General features: G+C 51.2%; 1 protein-coding gene across 1 annotated transcript; it reads left to right on the top strand.

The window, feature by feature from the left end:
• NCLIV_037090 (putative D13) lies at positions 1 to 3677 on the top strand (the record flags this gene model as incomplete). Its single annotated transcript, XM_003883910.1, has 6 exons — positions 1 to 98; positions 373 to 620; positions 732 to 763; positions 1090 to 1213; positions 1440 to 1489; positions 1761 to 3677. The coding sequence occupies 6 exons, from the start codon at positions 1 to 3 to the stop codon at positions 3675 to 3677; spliced, it is 2469 nt and encodes an 822-aa protein (XP_003883959.1).
• Between the last annotated feature and the right edge of the window lie 9316 nt (positions 3678 to 12993).

Here is a 12993-nt window from a genome sequence, read left to right as displayed (position 1 = left end):
ATGGCGTGTGGGTCGCTGCTTAGTGAAGAAGATCTCTGTCGTTTCCGCACTAAGAAGTGCCGGAGGCTCGTCAGTGGCGCTTGCGAGTTTGGAATTACGTAAGTTTCGCATCCCTTTCCGTCAGGCATTCCCTCTCTAGCGGCACAAACTCAGGGGCGGCAGGAGCCTCCGGACACCGCTCTGCTGTTACGTGGCGTCTAACGTGGGAGATTCCAGGTCCTGATATTTGCCTAGAAGCGCCTTATAAAGTCAAACTTAGCTGTTCTCTTCGCACTCTCTAGGACTCCCCGTACTGCTACTTCTTCCACTGCGACGACGACAGGAACAATTAGCCAGGGGCGTATGTCTGTTTCTTTCTGTACTGTACCTCAGGCGCTGTCAATACTCGCACAACCAGTACTGGAGCCGCCGCTGCCCGATTTATCTTTCAGACAGATCATTCATCCGGTATATTCACGTTCTTTGTCCGCATGTTACCACAAAGCAAGCCGATCCAACGGAGCGGCCAACCCATGGCGGCGGGTGCGGCAGGCCTCGTTGCGCTCGACGCCCAGCAGGAAGTGGTGCTGTCGGACAGCAAAACCAGCACATCAAGGGCAATGGTAGACGACGAGGAGGAGGCGGGTCAGGGAAAGGAGGAGATGCATGTTGTTGTTTCAATGAATGGAAGGAGGAAATAATCGTAAATACGTGTCCTCGGGGAGGGGAATGCCCATTTGCCCATTCTACAGAGGAGATCCTGTATCACCCTCTGTTCTATAAGGTAAGAGGTGAAACGGCCTCAGAGCAGCTGGATCCATTCTGTGTCTATGCTCTGCCCACGGGGCACTGGAAGTACATCCCAGAGAGGGCAGCGGGTTCCAGGGCCGGTAGGGGCCGAAAACATGCGGCTGAGCGCCGTTGTTTAAAGGGCGGAAGTGGGCCTCAAGGGGTTTACAGATGAACAACCGCTACCCGGAGTAAAGTCGTAACCTCAGTCCCCTGTTTGCTTCCAACTTGTTCATTTTTACAAACGAGTTTCAATGCCTAGAGAAGAAAACAAGGTTATCGAAGCACGTTATCAGGTCTGTGATCCCCTGCGCTTTGCAGATGATCATCTGCGAGAAATATCGAGAAGACGTGTGCGACACATACTACTGCCCGTACATCCACGGCCTTGCGGAAGCAAGACAGCCCAAACAGTATAAACTACCATTCACAACCGGCATCGACAGTGAGTCTCCATGTAATTAACACAAATGCTTAATATTCTGTACAGATACGTTGCTGGCGATAGGACCACCCCTCCTGACATCCGTGTATCAGCCTTCTGGAGACTTACGTTTCAGAAGATCGCACTGCGGATCTGTTGAGTTTCAGAGCAAGAAAGTCGGCGTGCTTGCGTATAAACGTGCGTTTTGTGGGAACAGCGATTGCTTTGTGGAATGCTTTTTTTGCAGTTCCTCCGCTACCTTGCGTTACCATTGTGGCGAAGATAGAGAAAAAGAAGGTAACCTTTACCTTGCATAGGAACGCTGCACAAATGAGTGTGGCTCAGCCACAAGGTGTTGGTGTCGTGTTGCTGGCAACTACTACGTCTAGCATGAAGTCGCCCGTGCATGCAATAGTGTCTTCTTCGAACATAAAACAAGGTCTGTATTGAGGAGCCGCGACTAATTTGACTGCTCAGTATGGAGCATTCGCGCTGGCAGGTCGGCTTCTAACCAGTATAGTGATGATCATGTGTTTTACGGAGGGGCTGTATACCGTTCTGTGCGCAGGCTCCACTCTCCACCCTGACCTTGGGGGATTCACCGACTGCAGCTGCTGGCCCTAACGAGGCGCTTACCCGTGAAAGTGCGGGTTCGATGTTGCGTCAGGCGGTTGCTGCCGCTCAGCGACAGCATCATCAGTTGCAACAACGTGGCTTCCAGTTTTGCCGATCTCTCAAGAATGCGGGTGACGGGGGGATGCCCGGGGAGTCACGGTTGTCAGGAGAGCAGCTTGCTCACAGCACAAGCAGTGTGATTGAGCAGGCGTCCCAGTCTATGGTGCGAGCATATCCACATTGCACAGGCGAAGCAGGAGCCTCTGTGAACGACGATGGCTTTGCATGCAAGGCACTGTTCGATGCGTTGCGGACACTTGAAGGAGACAATACTACCTGCACCCTGAGCATGACGGGAGGAGGCCGACGGACGAGGGCGAGGGAGAGTGGGCTGGAGGCAGTAGCCGCTCGGCTGACAGCATCTCGGCATCGTTCTTTCTCGGGAAGCAGGTGGGCAAACATTCGCCCTGGGTTGGCGTCACAGCTTGACAACACCGACGTCGGTGGGCGTGACAGACAGGTCGAAGAATTGACACCTCCGAAGGCGGCTCCACCCGTGATGCTTGGTGGGATTGCCCCCGAAACGGCCGCTGCTCTGGCTTCCCGCATGTCTCCTGTGCAGCTACTAACTGCTGCTTTCGAGTTGTGTGGCCACGACAGTCGGAACGATACTATCGGCTTCTCCCATGATGCTTTCGACGGTGCACAGAACGCGAGTACAGACCTGCCTGATGTAGGACCCAGCGGCAAATTAGCCGAGTTACGCTGTAGTGAAGCAGACAGACGCACAGACAAGCAGCTTGAATGTGGCATGGAGGAAGCGTCTGAAGTACCGGTAGGGCAAGGCGGCGCAGACAATGAGCAGATGGTGTCGGCACAGCGTCAGTTGCAGTTTGGACCCCAGTCCTCGTCGTGCAGTGGAAAGGCAGTAGATCGGCTGCCTACATTACCGGTGACCTCTGTCACTCCGTCTCAAGACCAGCTGGTGTCCGAAGGTGAATGCCCTCAAGCTAGCCAGCACGTGCCACAGTCAGCAGCTGCTTCAAGATCGGCAGACGAGGAGGGCGGCATGGCAGGTGGTATGCCGTTTGCGTCTCTGGAGTCATCGACTGCCTCGTCGCCTCTTTCGTCTCCATCGTCACCCTCTCAGGATTTCCAATCTGGTGACCTCGTTGCATTTACCACCCAGAGTGACACTAGCCGAGACCAGCCCTGTTGCATGAGCGCCACAACCCGTTCCCCCAGCGAATCGGGTGCAGAGCCAGATTTGTCCAGCCCCGACCGTAGCTCATATCATAGTGTGTCAAGCACCGGCGGTGGACACACAGGCAACGGAGCAGCGACAGCTGAGGTGGGAGCCGGCACTTCGGAGGGAGGGGCAACAGAAAGCGGCGCAGTTGTGGGCTTTATCAAAGAGCACGTGGTTGAGGAGGAGACGACAAACGAGGGAGAGAGAGGAGGTAGTCAAGAAGAGGAAATACGGGAGACAATGGTAGTAGGGAAGGCCCGGAGCAATGAATGGACGCGCCCCCCCCGAAGCTGCATGTCACAGCCGTCAGAATTATACGCGGCCTGCGGAGCGGAAGCAGATGCGGAACAGGATAATGAGATGCCGGTTCAAGGCGAACGTACAGAGCGCTTGGAGGGAGATGGCCTTCGATCCGAAGTGTGTCCACAACGGTCGGACGAAAATATAGGTGGGGGGCTGGCGCTTCAGGGGGCCACCCATCGAACGCCAAATGATCTGATCGATATACTGGAACAAGTCGTCAAAACATTGTGGGAGAACGTCTGGAAGCACACTCCAAAACAGTGGACTCGCATTCAGTGCGCCTCTCGAGAAGTGGGTCTGCCTCCTAACGCAAACTGAGTGGGAACGTGCAGGGAGGTGCCGACACAGATGATGAGTTTAGGCGTTGAATCTCAGCCGTTGGTGGGCTCTCTCCATAAGCGCATACCAGTAACGTGTTTGGTGGATCGGCAGCCGTGTAAACGGGTGCGATGACTCACGAGCACTATTCATGATCGCGTGCCGTTGTTTTCGGTAGACGAGAACCGACGCACTAGATGTGGAAATGACAGGACACATGAGTACCCCCACTGTGTCAGTTGAAGTGCAAAACACTGATGGAGAACAGCCACAAAGGTGCATCTTCTTGACAGGCACTCCGGAGAAGCAACTTGCCCCAAGAATTACGTGACACCAGCAAGAGCCTCCGGGTGCTTCGATGAGAATGCACAACATCGGCCCTATCAGTCTTGTGCGCGTATGAATCTGCTGCAGCTGGCAAATCTTCTCGAGTTGCGGAGTCTTGGTCCACTATCAACTGCTGGAGTAACGGAAGACCAGTGGTCTGACTTGATGAACGTGATGTGCGCTCTTGAAGGGTCATCGACATTGCCTGTCACAGGAGGTCTTTTTTCGGCCTCAATAGATTCCTCACCCACATCCTCTTCGAGCGAACTTGCATGTAATTGGGCTCGTTCGGTACCATGTGCTGATCAGAGTACTCCTCTGTCGTTCACCAGTGCAGACCGTTCTGCACAAAGCCGCAAGTCCCCAGATCTCTGTCCGGAGAGGCGACTGGCACGTGCATCTGCGGAAACGTCGCCGGCGCATGCGTTTCTTCATTGGTGATGAACAGATGTGGTGCAGTCTGTATTTGGTATTCCCGGCGGCTGCCAAGGGAAGCCGTGTCTACCGCGATGACATCATACGCCTGTTGCAACGTGTGTATAGCAAGGGAACTGTACACCCAGACGGTCTGTGTCAAAGCCTCCACAAGAAAAGAGGGTGACATATTAGATGGGGGGGTGGCAACGGTTGCTGGAGACTGCAACTGCAGCGTTTGAAGTTCATAAACTTTATGCCAGGAGCCATGAAAATCAGCCAGCACTTAGGTAAGCTCTGTAGGAAAAGGGGGGAGGAACTGCAGCCAATGCTGCACATGAGTGTGAGTACACGGCGGGGCAACACGGCGTGTGCTTTGTGTTGTGTTGCAGAAGGCACTGAAGATGGCGTGTCCCGTTGCAGTGCTTTAATTTTCCGCTCCAGGTTTTGGTAGTGTCTGCTTTGAATGCACGAAGAACACAAAAGAATCACCTAGGAGCATCGCGTTGCGGCAGCCCTGCTGTAATGCCATGGTTTGAGGGTAGGGTTATTGGTGGAGGAGCTACAGTGCATGAGCATACTAGCAGGATAGAAGCGTACCACTACATCGAACAGGTGCTTCAGTGTGTAACGGTACATCATCCCAACACATTATTGGTGCCTGGAGAGCTCTTGGCGATAGCAGGTGTGGTAGTGATGCGGTTTCTGGTTGGTCAATGCGAGCGGGGGTATCCGGGAACAAACAGTGTTGCGAGGGGGACACTGCGATTGAATCGTTGCTTCTTCTCTACCATGTAGGTTAGATCCGTTTTCCCGGGCGGTCCAGGTTTTGGTAAAAGGACGTTTTCTTCCATCCAGAAACAGACAGCATGCGAAGGTAGTCAGCAGACGGCATTATAAGGTCCGACATTACCGTCAATGCATCGACACGCTGCGAATGGTGGGTTTACTAGTGGTTGTGTTTTCTGCGTCAAAGGGGGAAAGGAAACAGCAGCTGACACTACAGAGGTAGAATGTGCCTCCCTTGAGTGTGTGCTGCATCCGTAAGGCCATTTTTTTCAGAATATGGTTGTGAAGGTTCAGTTTAGGGAAGATACGGGCCTCGAGGTTGGTTCCCAATCTAGGCAGAGCCTCGAGCAATGAATTACTTGTGATTTTCCGGTGGCAGACACGCCATGTTGACTCCACTAGGGAAGGCAATAAACGGCATGCGACAGATTCTGTTGCAGTATACGGTGATCCTGCGTTTTCGCAATAGTTCACATGCTGATGGGAGACATCCGTAAAGCATATTCGCATGACGGCGCTCACATGCCAGCACAGCGTTGTTCTTTTCATCTCGTCTCAAGGGCGTGCTCGTTGCAGAAGGTGAAGACCAACTTCAAAAAGCCTTCTAGGCAGTTGGGTTGAGAAGGAAAGGAATGTTCACAGTCTTTCGGCGGACAATAACATTTTTCTGTTGGTTTCCAAATCCTTTTAATTGGTGGGCAGTGTGAGGGGGTGCACTTGCGTCAGCAATGTCAGGCTTTTCTTTAGGAAGAAACAAGGTTCCCTAGCAGTCTCCAGTTTCTGGTAAACACAGCGGAGCATCTGGAAGCGAGAGCAGTGGACCGGTGCTTTCCCAAACCAGTGTGACATCGTGGTTCGCCTGCACATCGTAGCCGGCCTCAACACAGTACGCCATACTGTGTGAGTACGGAATAGTACGGGGACACAACTTACGCTTTTGGCTGGTCAGAACATGGCAGCGGGGTTTTGAGTCATAGGCGCTTAAGTTTACCTCGTGGTGACGTCTGTAGTCTCCGTTTGTAAACAACTTGATCGTAAGGCGATACCACTGCGCGATTCACCAGTGCGGCAAATTCCTGCCGGACTAGGTACTCGCCAGATTTCGTAAGTGTGGAGGAAGTAACACGGTAGCTCCATCGATTTGACTAGATGTGTAACGGATCGGACCGGATCTACGCAGCGAGATAACAAAGGCAAGATGAAAGAAGTGGGAAAGCGAATTCCTTTCACTGCTCGAGAATGTGTGCCTGCAGACATTATGCCGCGTGTAGCGCTTCCCGATTGCACGTAATGCTTCCGAAGGCTGCTGGGCCGACTGAGATCACCAAGATTCGTCAGGTACTGCCTCGGGTTCGGGAAAGAACTGCGGTACATAAGTTTGAGCGGTTGCCTGTGAATGAACCTCGAGCTGAGCACGCGTAGGTCCAGGTTACTGGGACAGACGCGGTCTGATGAGCCCATGTGTCCTGATTGCTTCCCATCTTGTACCCCGAAGCCTTATATATATATATATATATATATATGTCGCTGGCGCACAGGTGTAGTCAGTGCAGAGACAAGCAACAGCCCGACACGCTTCCCTGACGCAATACACGGTGGACGATCAATTGGCCTCCGCCACACGAATAACAGAACAGGCGTGGTGCCGTAATGTATCTACCATTAGTGTGTGTAACACTAAAGAGCTTCTAATGATAACTCAAAGTATTCGTTTCCATTCTGAGGCGCTGACCTCTCACACATCCGTCGGCTAGATCTTTTGCATATACGCCCACCACTCCGTTTCACTGATGTAATCACAACGATCCCTCTTGCTCGCACTAGAACGCGAAGGCAGCGACATGGTGCGTGCCGCCAGGAGAGTTACGGGTGCCACCTGCTTACTTCTTTGTTGCGCCGGTGGGCAGTGGAATCCTGTTCGGATTTTGTTATGAATCTATCAATCTTTCTGGAGAAAATGTATGAAGCCGCTGACTCGGTAACACAGAGGTACTACCCTAATTTTCATACATATTTGATTGGTCCCACATTATAGCAGCATTGAAACAAAAGAGGTATTCGAAATGGCAGAACCTGCATTGCTGCAGCCACTGGTCACACTCACAGCCGCACAGAGTCGTAAACACGTTGGGGTTTCGTTGCTTGAACAGCTGACGTTCCGGTTGAGAAAGTTCGGTACCAGCAGACTACAAAAACTTGCCGAGCATCCCTGCGTACACCCCAACGAAATCACCTCGTGGCAACTGGCACTCACACCTCACACACTGACTGACAGAGGCTTCGAAATAGACAGATATCGTTGTTGTGCTCTACTACACAGAAGTGATTTCACTGCCTATTTTTGCCGTCGTCGGGACAGAAACTACCTTTCAGGTATTGCATGCCATCTCAGCAGTAGAAAAATACCTGATAGTTTCACCGCCATCTCTTGCAAGTAAATCCGACGAATAATCATTGCCTCAGCGCACGAGACCGTTTTTGCAACATCGTATTGTCCTCCTTCATTTTGTCGTCAACAGCTTTTGCTGCAACATGTGCCACGTCGTATTCGTAGTTATCGTCGCAGTCAGTGCTTGCCGTGGAGGCACTGCGGCATGCACGATGCCTTTGACGGCTGGCTCCTCGGAATCGACCACCCTCATCTAGATTCGATGGAATCGCCAAGGAAGCTGCTGCAGGCTCCATGTTCGGATCGCCGACGATAACGTACTGATCACTATCCACACGTTCTGTGTCTGAACGTCGCAGACACGGGAAAGACATCAAACCAACATGGATTATAACCAGTGCAATTTTCATATGCTTTTCGAAGATGCATTTTGATGGAACGACTAAGTTGTTACAGGTACTGAATATTCAGCTACCTCCGTGGGATTACATATGTTCCCATGATATTTGAGCACTCTCAATAATGCACAATACCTCGTTCCTTGAGCACGTTCCATCGTGAATTTACAGAGAAACCTTAGACTGTCAATGGAAACGATGTGCCGTTAGAAGAGATAAGCGACGGCCTCCTCTGGCGTGCCGCATGTGGTGCATCCTCTTAGTTTATAAAACCTACCAGCTAATGCTCTCCATTTTCAAAAAACTGATCCCTCACTCATGCACTAATTGTCTAAATAGACACGGCGTTCATTTTTGACGACGGAGGAGACAACGGTGGGGCTTGCTGAAAAAAGTTGCTGAAGACCCGAATTCCTTCCGAACTCTGTCCTGTATATCCCTACATCGGTACTACTTTCAGATGTTCGCTTTACCTAAAGATGACCGGGTCCGTCTGATACGAAAAATGGAAATTGCTCAACAAACAGAAAGGGACGTCGAGTGGCGACCTACTGTGGAGGGCCACAACCAGATCACCTCAGAGAGAAACGACAACAATTGAAGTTCATATGCGCTCTGAAAAATTTTTTAGCCATACGGGAGATGCAGTGATAAACGAGAAGTTACGGTGTGAGCACCGTTGTATTAAGTCACTCCGGAACACCCACGACGTGCTGAAAGTCTCCCTGGCTACTTTGTCTGGTATGACGATGCCAGAATTGGACGGCCAGGAACCATCAGCTAGATACATGAAGATGATTCGGGTAGATAGCTCTTTCTCACCTTCATAGTTCTCTGAATCACCGAATCCTTCCGCTGATGACGGATCGCTGCGGCTGACAGACTCCAAACCCCTGCGGAAAAAGAATGCGCCTGCAGAGGACGGTGGAGCTCCGGCATGTTTCCCGGCGAGAAACCTTTTCGATGGACTGCCGAGATCGTCGACATGCTGGAACGGCTCTGCAGTCTCATCCATTCCCTGTCCCATACACTGGGGGAACCTCTCTGTGCAATCGTCCACATCGGCCGCATTGGTGTTTGTGGAGGGCTCCCTCACGTTGGCGTATTTGAGGCACCACCGGCGAGACTCAAGGCAGTCGTTTGTGCAACCTGGAAGGTACTTTATTGCACACGTCAACGGACACTGCCAGCTGCAACGGCTCCCATTCATGACCATCGACACCCCCGCTCCCCCATAACTGTTCTGAGTCACTGGCTGCCAATGTGCCTCTGCTGCGAAACAAGGGAACACATGGATGAACATGAGACGCCTACAACGATGGCAACAGAAATGCGAAAGTTTCGGAGAAAATGAAACGCGTACAGATGGTCTAGCCAAAAGGTGATCGCTGATAACATCACTGATGCCGGATGCCTCCTTGTAAAAACTCTGAGAAGACTACGTATCGCACAACCTAGACAAAGGAAGACAGAGGCGCATTGCAACGTTACGACGAGTAATCCGTAGTCGGTATCTATTCCCTTTCTAAAGAAAAGGAGCTCAAAACAACGGTTAGTGTCTTCAGTGTTTACGCTGTTATAAACATCGTATCTAAAAGGCGGGCTATTCCTTACGTTCACGCGAGACACCTGCGTGTCGCCGCCACACAGTGAGGAACCGCTGCTCGGCGCCACTTAGCTGGATTGTCTCTCCTGTCTGAAGTGAGGAGGAGTTTCGTGCCACGCTCTTATCCATTTGCAAGTTTCTCAGCCCCCAGTCAGCGTCTGCAAAAAGACAGACGCAAATGCCGGACAAGGTCACACCTGATATTTGCACAAGGGAGGGACGACTGCCCAAGTATGATCTTGATACTCGCACCGGTACAGCACCTGTCGCGACAGGCGCTTGTTCACACTCTTGTGGCACGCGACAACTACCTATTTCAACTTCAAATAGCAGAATTCAAAGATGTTTTCCCAGCACATACAGCTCACGATCATCGGACAGTAATCCGATAGTAACATCTGAAGCATGTTGTGCCGATAATATATCTTTGCCAGTTCTCGCTCAACGTGACGTGTGATGTTCCTGCAGAAACCCAATCATGAGGTATCATGTGTTTGGAAGTCATACTGGACGGCTGAGGTATTCAGTGGCGTGTTGACACTACCCTTGGTTTAGTCCCTATTATTTAACAGACTGTAGTACTGGCTAGTTGAGAATGACCGTGATTAGTGTGTATGCAGACACTTTGCAATCAGTCAGCTCTATCTAGACAATTGGCAAGAAGCCTATGAAGCAGTGGAGCGAGACGTCGGTGGCCTGACGGATTTTTGCCTCCGATTTAGGTGACAAGGAAAGACCTTTTCTGAGGGGCAGAGCATCATTACCTGTCACTATATTGGCATCAGCAACATAAGCCTTCTCCGATTTTCGATCAATATCTGTTGCTGTGGGTGTGCCGTTGGTGAGTTCCCCGCGAAGAACGCCCAGCGTATTCATTGGATCTTTTTCCCCTCCGTTCCAGTGAAATTCTGTCGCCAGCATGAAGGCATGCCTCATGTAATCATTGGCCCGTTTTTCGCACTCGTCAACACGGTGAAGGCAATCGAGACTACAGTGGGGCTCGGACCGAGCCGAACAGGACGCCAAGCACGTTCGCAAGCACTTCTCCGTCAGCAGCTCTCCGCAAACACAACCTGGAAATAGGCAAACACAAAAACTCCCGAATACTTTGCATTACTACGTAGATGCTTTTCTGCTTGATTGTCTGCTGTTTTTGTTGAACACACCAAACGAGTCGCAGACCTAGTGACAATGAGCAATGCGTTTCTGCGTATGCGTCGGCATGAGGACACAGACCCTACGACAAAACCTGCTTATGCGTTGGGACGAGCGAAGAGTCCACCGGATCGTCTACCACGGAGCATTACTATGTGTCATTTAAGAGGTGGTGTTCAATGAAGTCACTGCCTGACGTTGTACACCTCTATAGATCGTACCAAATGTTTCAACCAGGCACAACGCCCCTACGAGAAGATACACTGCTTGCAGGCCATGGGACATGCCCCAGAGAAATATCTTGATCGACAGCCATCCTCGTATAGGTACCCCAAAAGTGGAAAGCTGTTCCATCTTCGGCGAAGCGGTCTGTTTCCAGTGGTCACTGCTTGAAGTGCCTGATGACTTGACTGTCAGCGCGAAGCGGCGTTCGGAGATTTCCACAGCAAAGTCTGCGCTTTATAGTCGCCCCAACTCTAGCAATCAGACAATGAACCAAGTTGCCTCGAACGACCATGAACAACGGTCGTGTAGCTTTATTGAAAAATTGCCGTTCAACCTCCTGGCTTCCCTGCGCATCGCCAGCCAGCTTCTGCGACTATACCGCAGAACTTTCCGGGGGGGAAACTGGTGAAAAAGACTTATTATTGTACAGGAGACCAGTTCATATCATGAGGCTCGACTACGCTTTGTGCATCCAGAGGTCTTCACGGGTGCTTTTTGAAGGCTGTACAGGGGAACTTTCACACTCCCTAGTAATGCCAACAGAAGGCCTCGAACTCGTCAGGCGAAAGGCGAGGACCGATTTGAAGAGGCAGTTGTGGCTGAGTGGAATCGGTGACGACAACGGAAAACCCTTTCTAATCTGTGGCCGGACAACACTCAAACTGTTATGCATGAGCCTGGCACCAGGTACTTTTCCTTCAGAAGCCGACTCGCTCATCGCGGATGTTTGTTTACGCACGCTAACATAGAGACAAATAAAGTAGAGGACAGCCACGCATGCTTCACAGGAATCGAGAAACCCCGAGCCAATCCATGTACAGCCTTGCGCCACTTAAGTGAAAGTATAGGCGAAATTAGGTGGAGGCAATAAGAGTGAATGCCACTTCATAGGTTTCAATTGTGACCCCACAAAGACACAGCCACTTTTGGAGTTCGTGTGTCTGTGTGTGTTGTGCACATTCTGGCATTATAATTAAAGGTCATGAGCCTCAAACGTCACCACAGGCCCTGCATGGAGAATGTTTGTTTGGCGTCCACTGAAAACTTTTGGTGACACAGCCTCAGCAGACGCCACCAAAAACTCCGCTGGCTTCCTTCCTATAATGGCCACTGCCACGAGACGTCAAATCCATCCCTAATCCGCTGGTGCACGCTTACAAGGAGTGACATTCATGACACTTCCAGTCTTTAAAAGTCTTTCGCGCTTGTGGAAAATCTAAATGACCACTCGTGATTTGGCTGAATGCCTCGCTGGGCCTAAGGACAAGACTGGCGGTATTCGACTCTCGAGAATCCGCAGGCTACTGGCAAAAAAAAAACATGGAACAGACAGACATGTGTCTTCTCTTGCATGATTACTCACTCACTAGGGAATATATATCTGGTTTCTGTAGGACGTTTTTATGCAGCACTGACCCAGCAGAGTACCAGTCAGTTCGACGATGCGAAGAGGAATACAGTGGCATCTGCAAGCAGATCGTCCCTTGATGAGGGAAACGAAATGCGGCCGATGCTTGATGGCTTGCCAGTTGTCCATAGCGATCAACCATCAAGCCGAACTGACCCCAGGGAGTCTTGCAGAAGAGATGTTCGTGGAAATGTTGCAATATGCCGTGTGACCCTATAAGTTTGCCTACACTTCCTATAGCTACAACATCCAGTGTAACAACCGATCCTGATACAAAGGAAGGTGCATATTCAGGCAAACCTAAGATAAGTGACACGATGTGAGACTCACTAAGACAGCCACCAACAGAAGCTATTTCTCGTTTTGTTTCCGAATCGTGAAACCAGTTCCGACTGCAGCGACCATTGTTTCCCCCAGATACGCGAGTGCGATATCCGCATAGGGGGGAGGGGGGGCTACCGGACAACGGAGCTAACGTCACCCTCACGTGCTCACATGTGAGGACGAGTGGAGCTCTTGTGAGTGGCAAGCAAAAACCGTGAACCCCAGGTACGTCGACTCGAAGGAAAATAGGGGACCAAGGCTTTCAGTGTGACACGGCCTCT

Source organism: Neospora caninum, chromosome VIII, assembly GCF_000208865.1.
Source record: "Neospora caninum Liverpool complete genome, chromosome VIII".
Lineage (NCBI taxonomy): Eukaryota > Apicomplexa > Conoidasida > Eucoccidiorida > Sarcocystidae > Neospora > Neospora caninum.
This window is presented reverse-complemented; position numbering and strand designations above follow the sequence as displayed.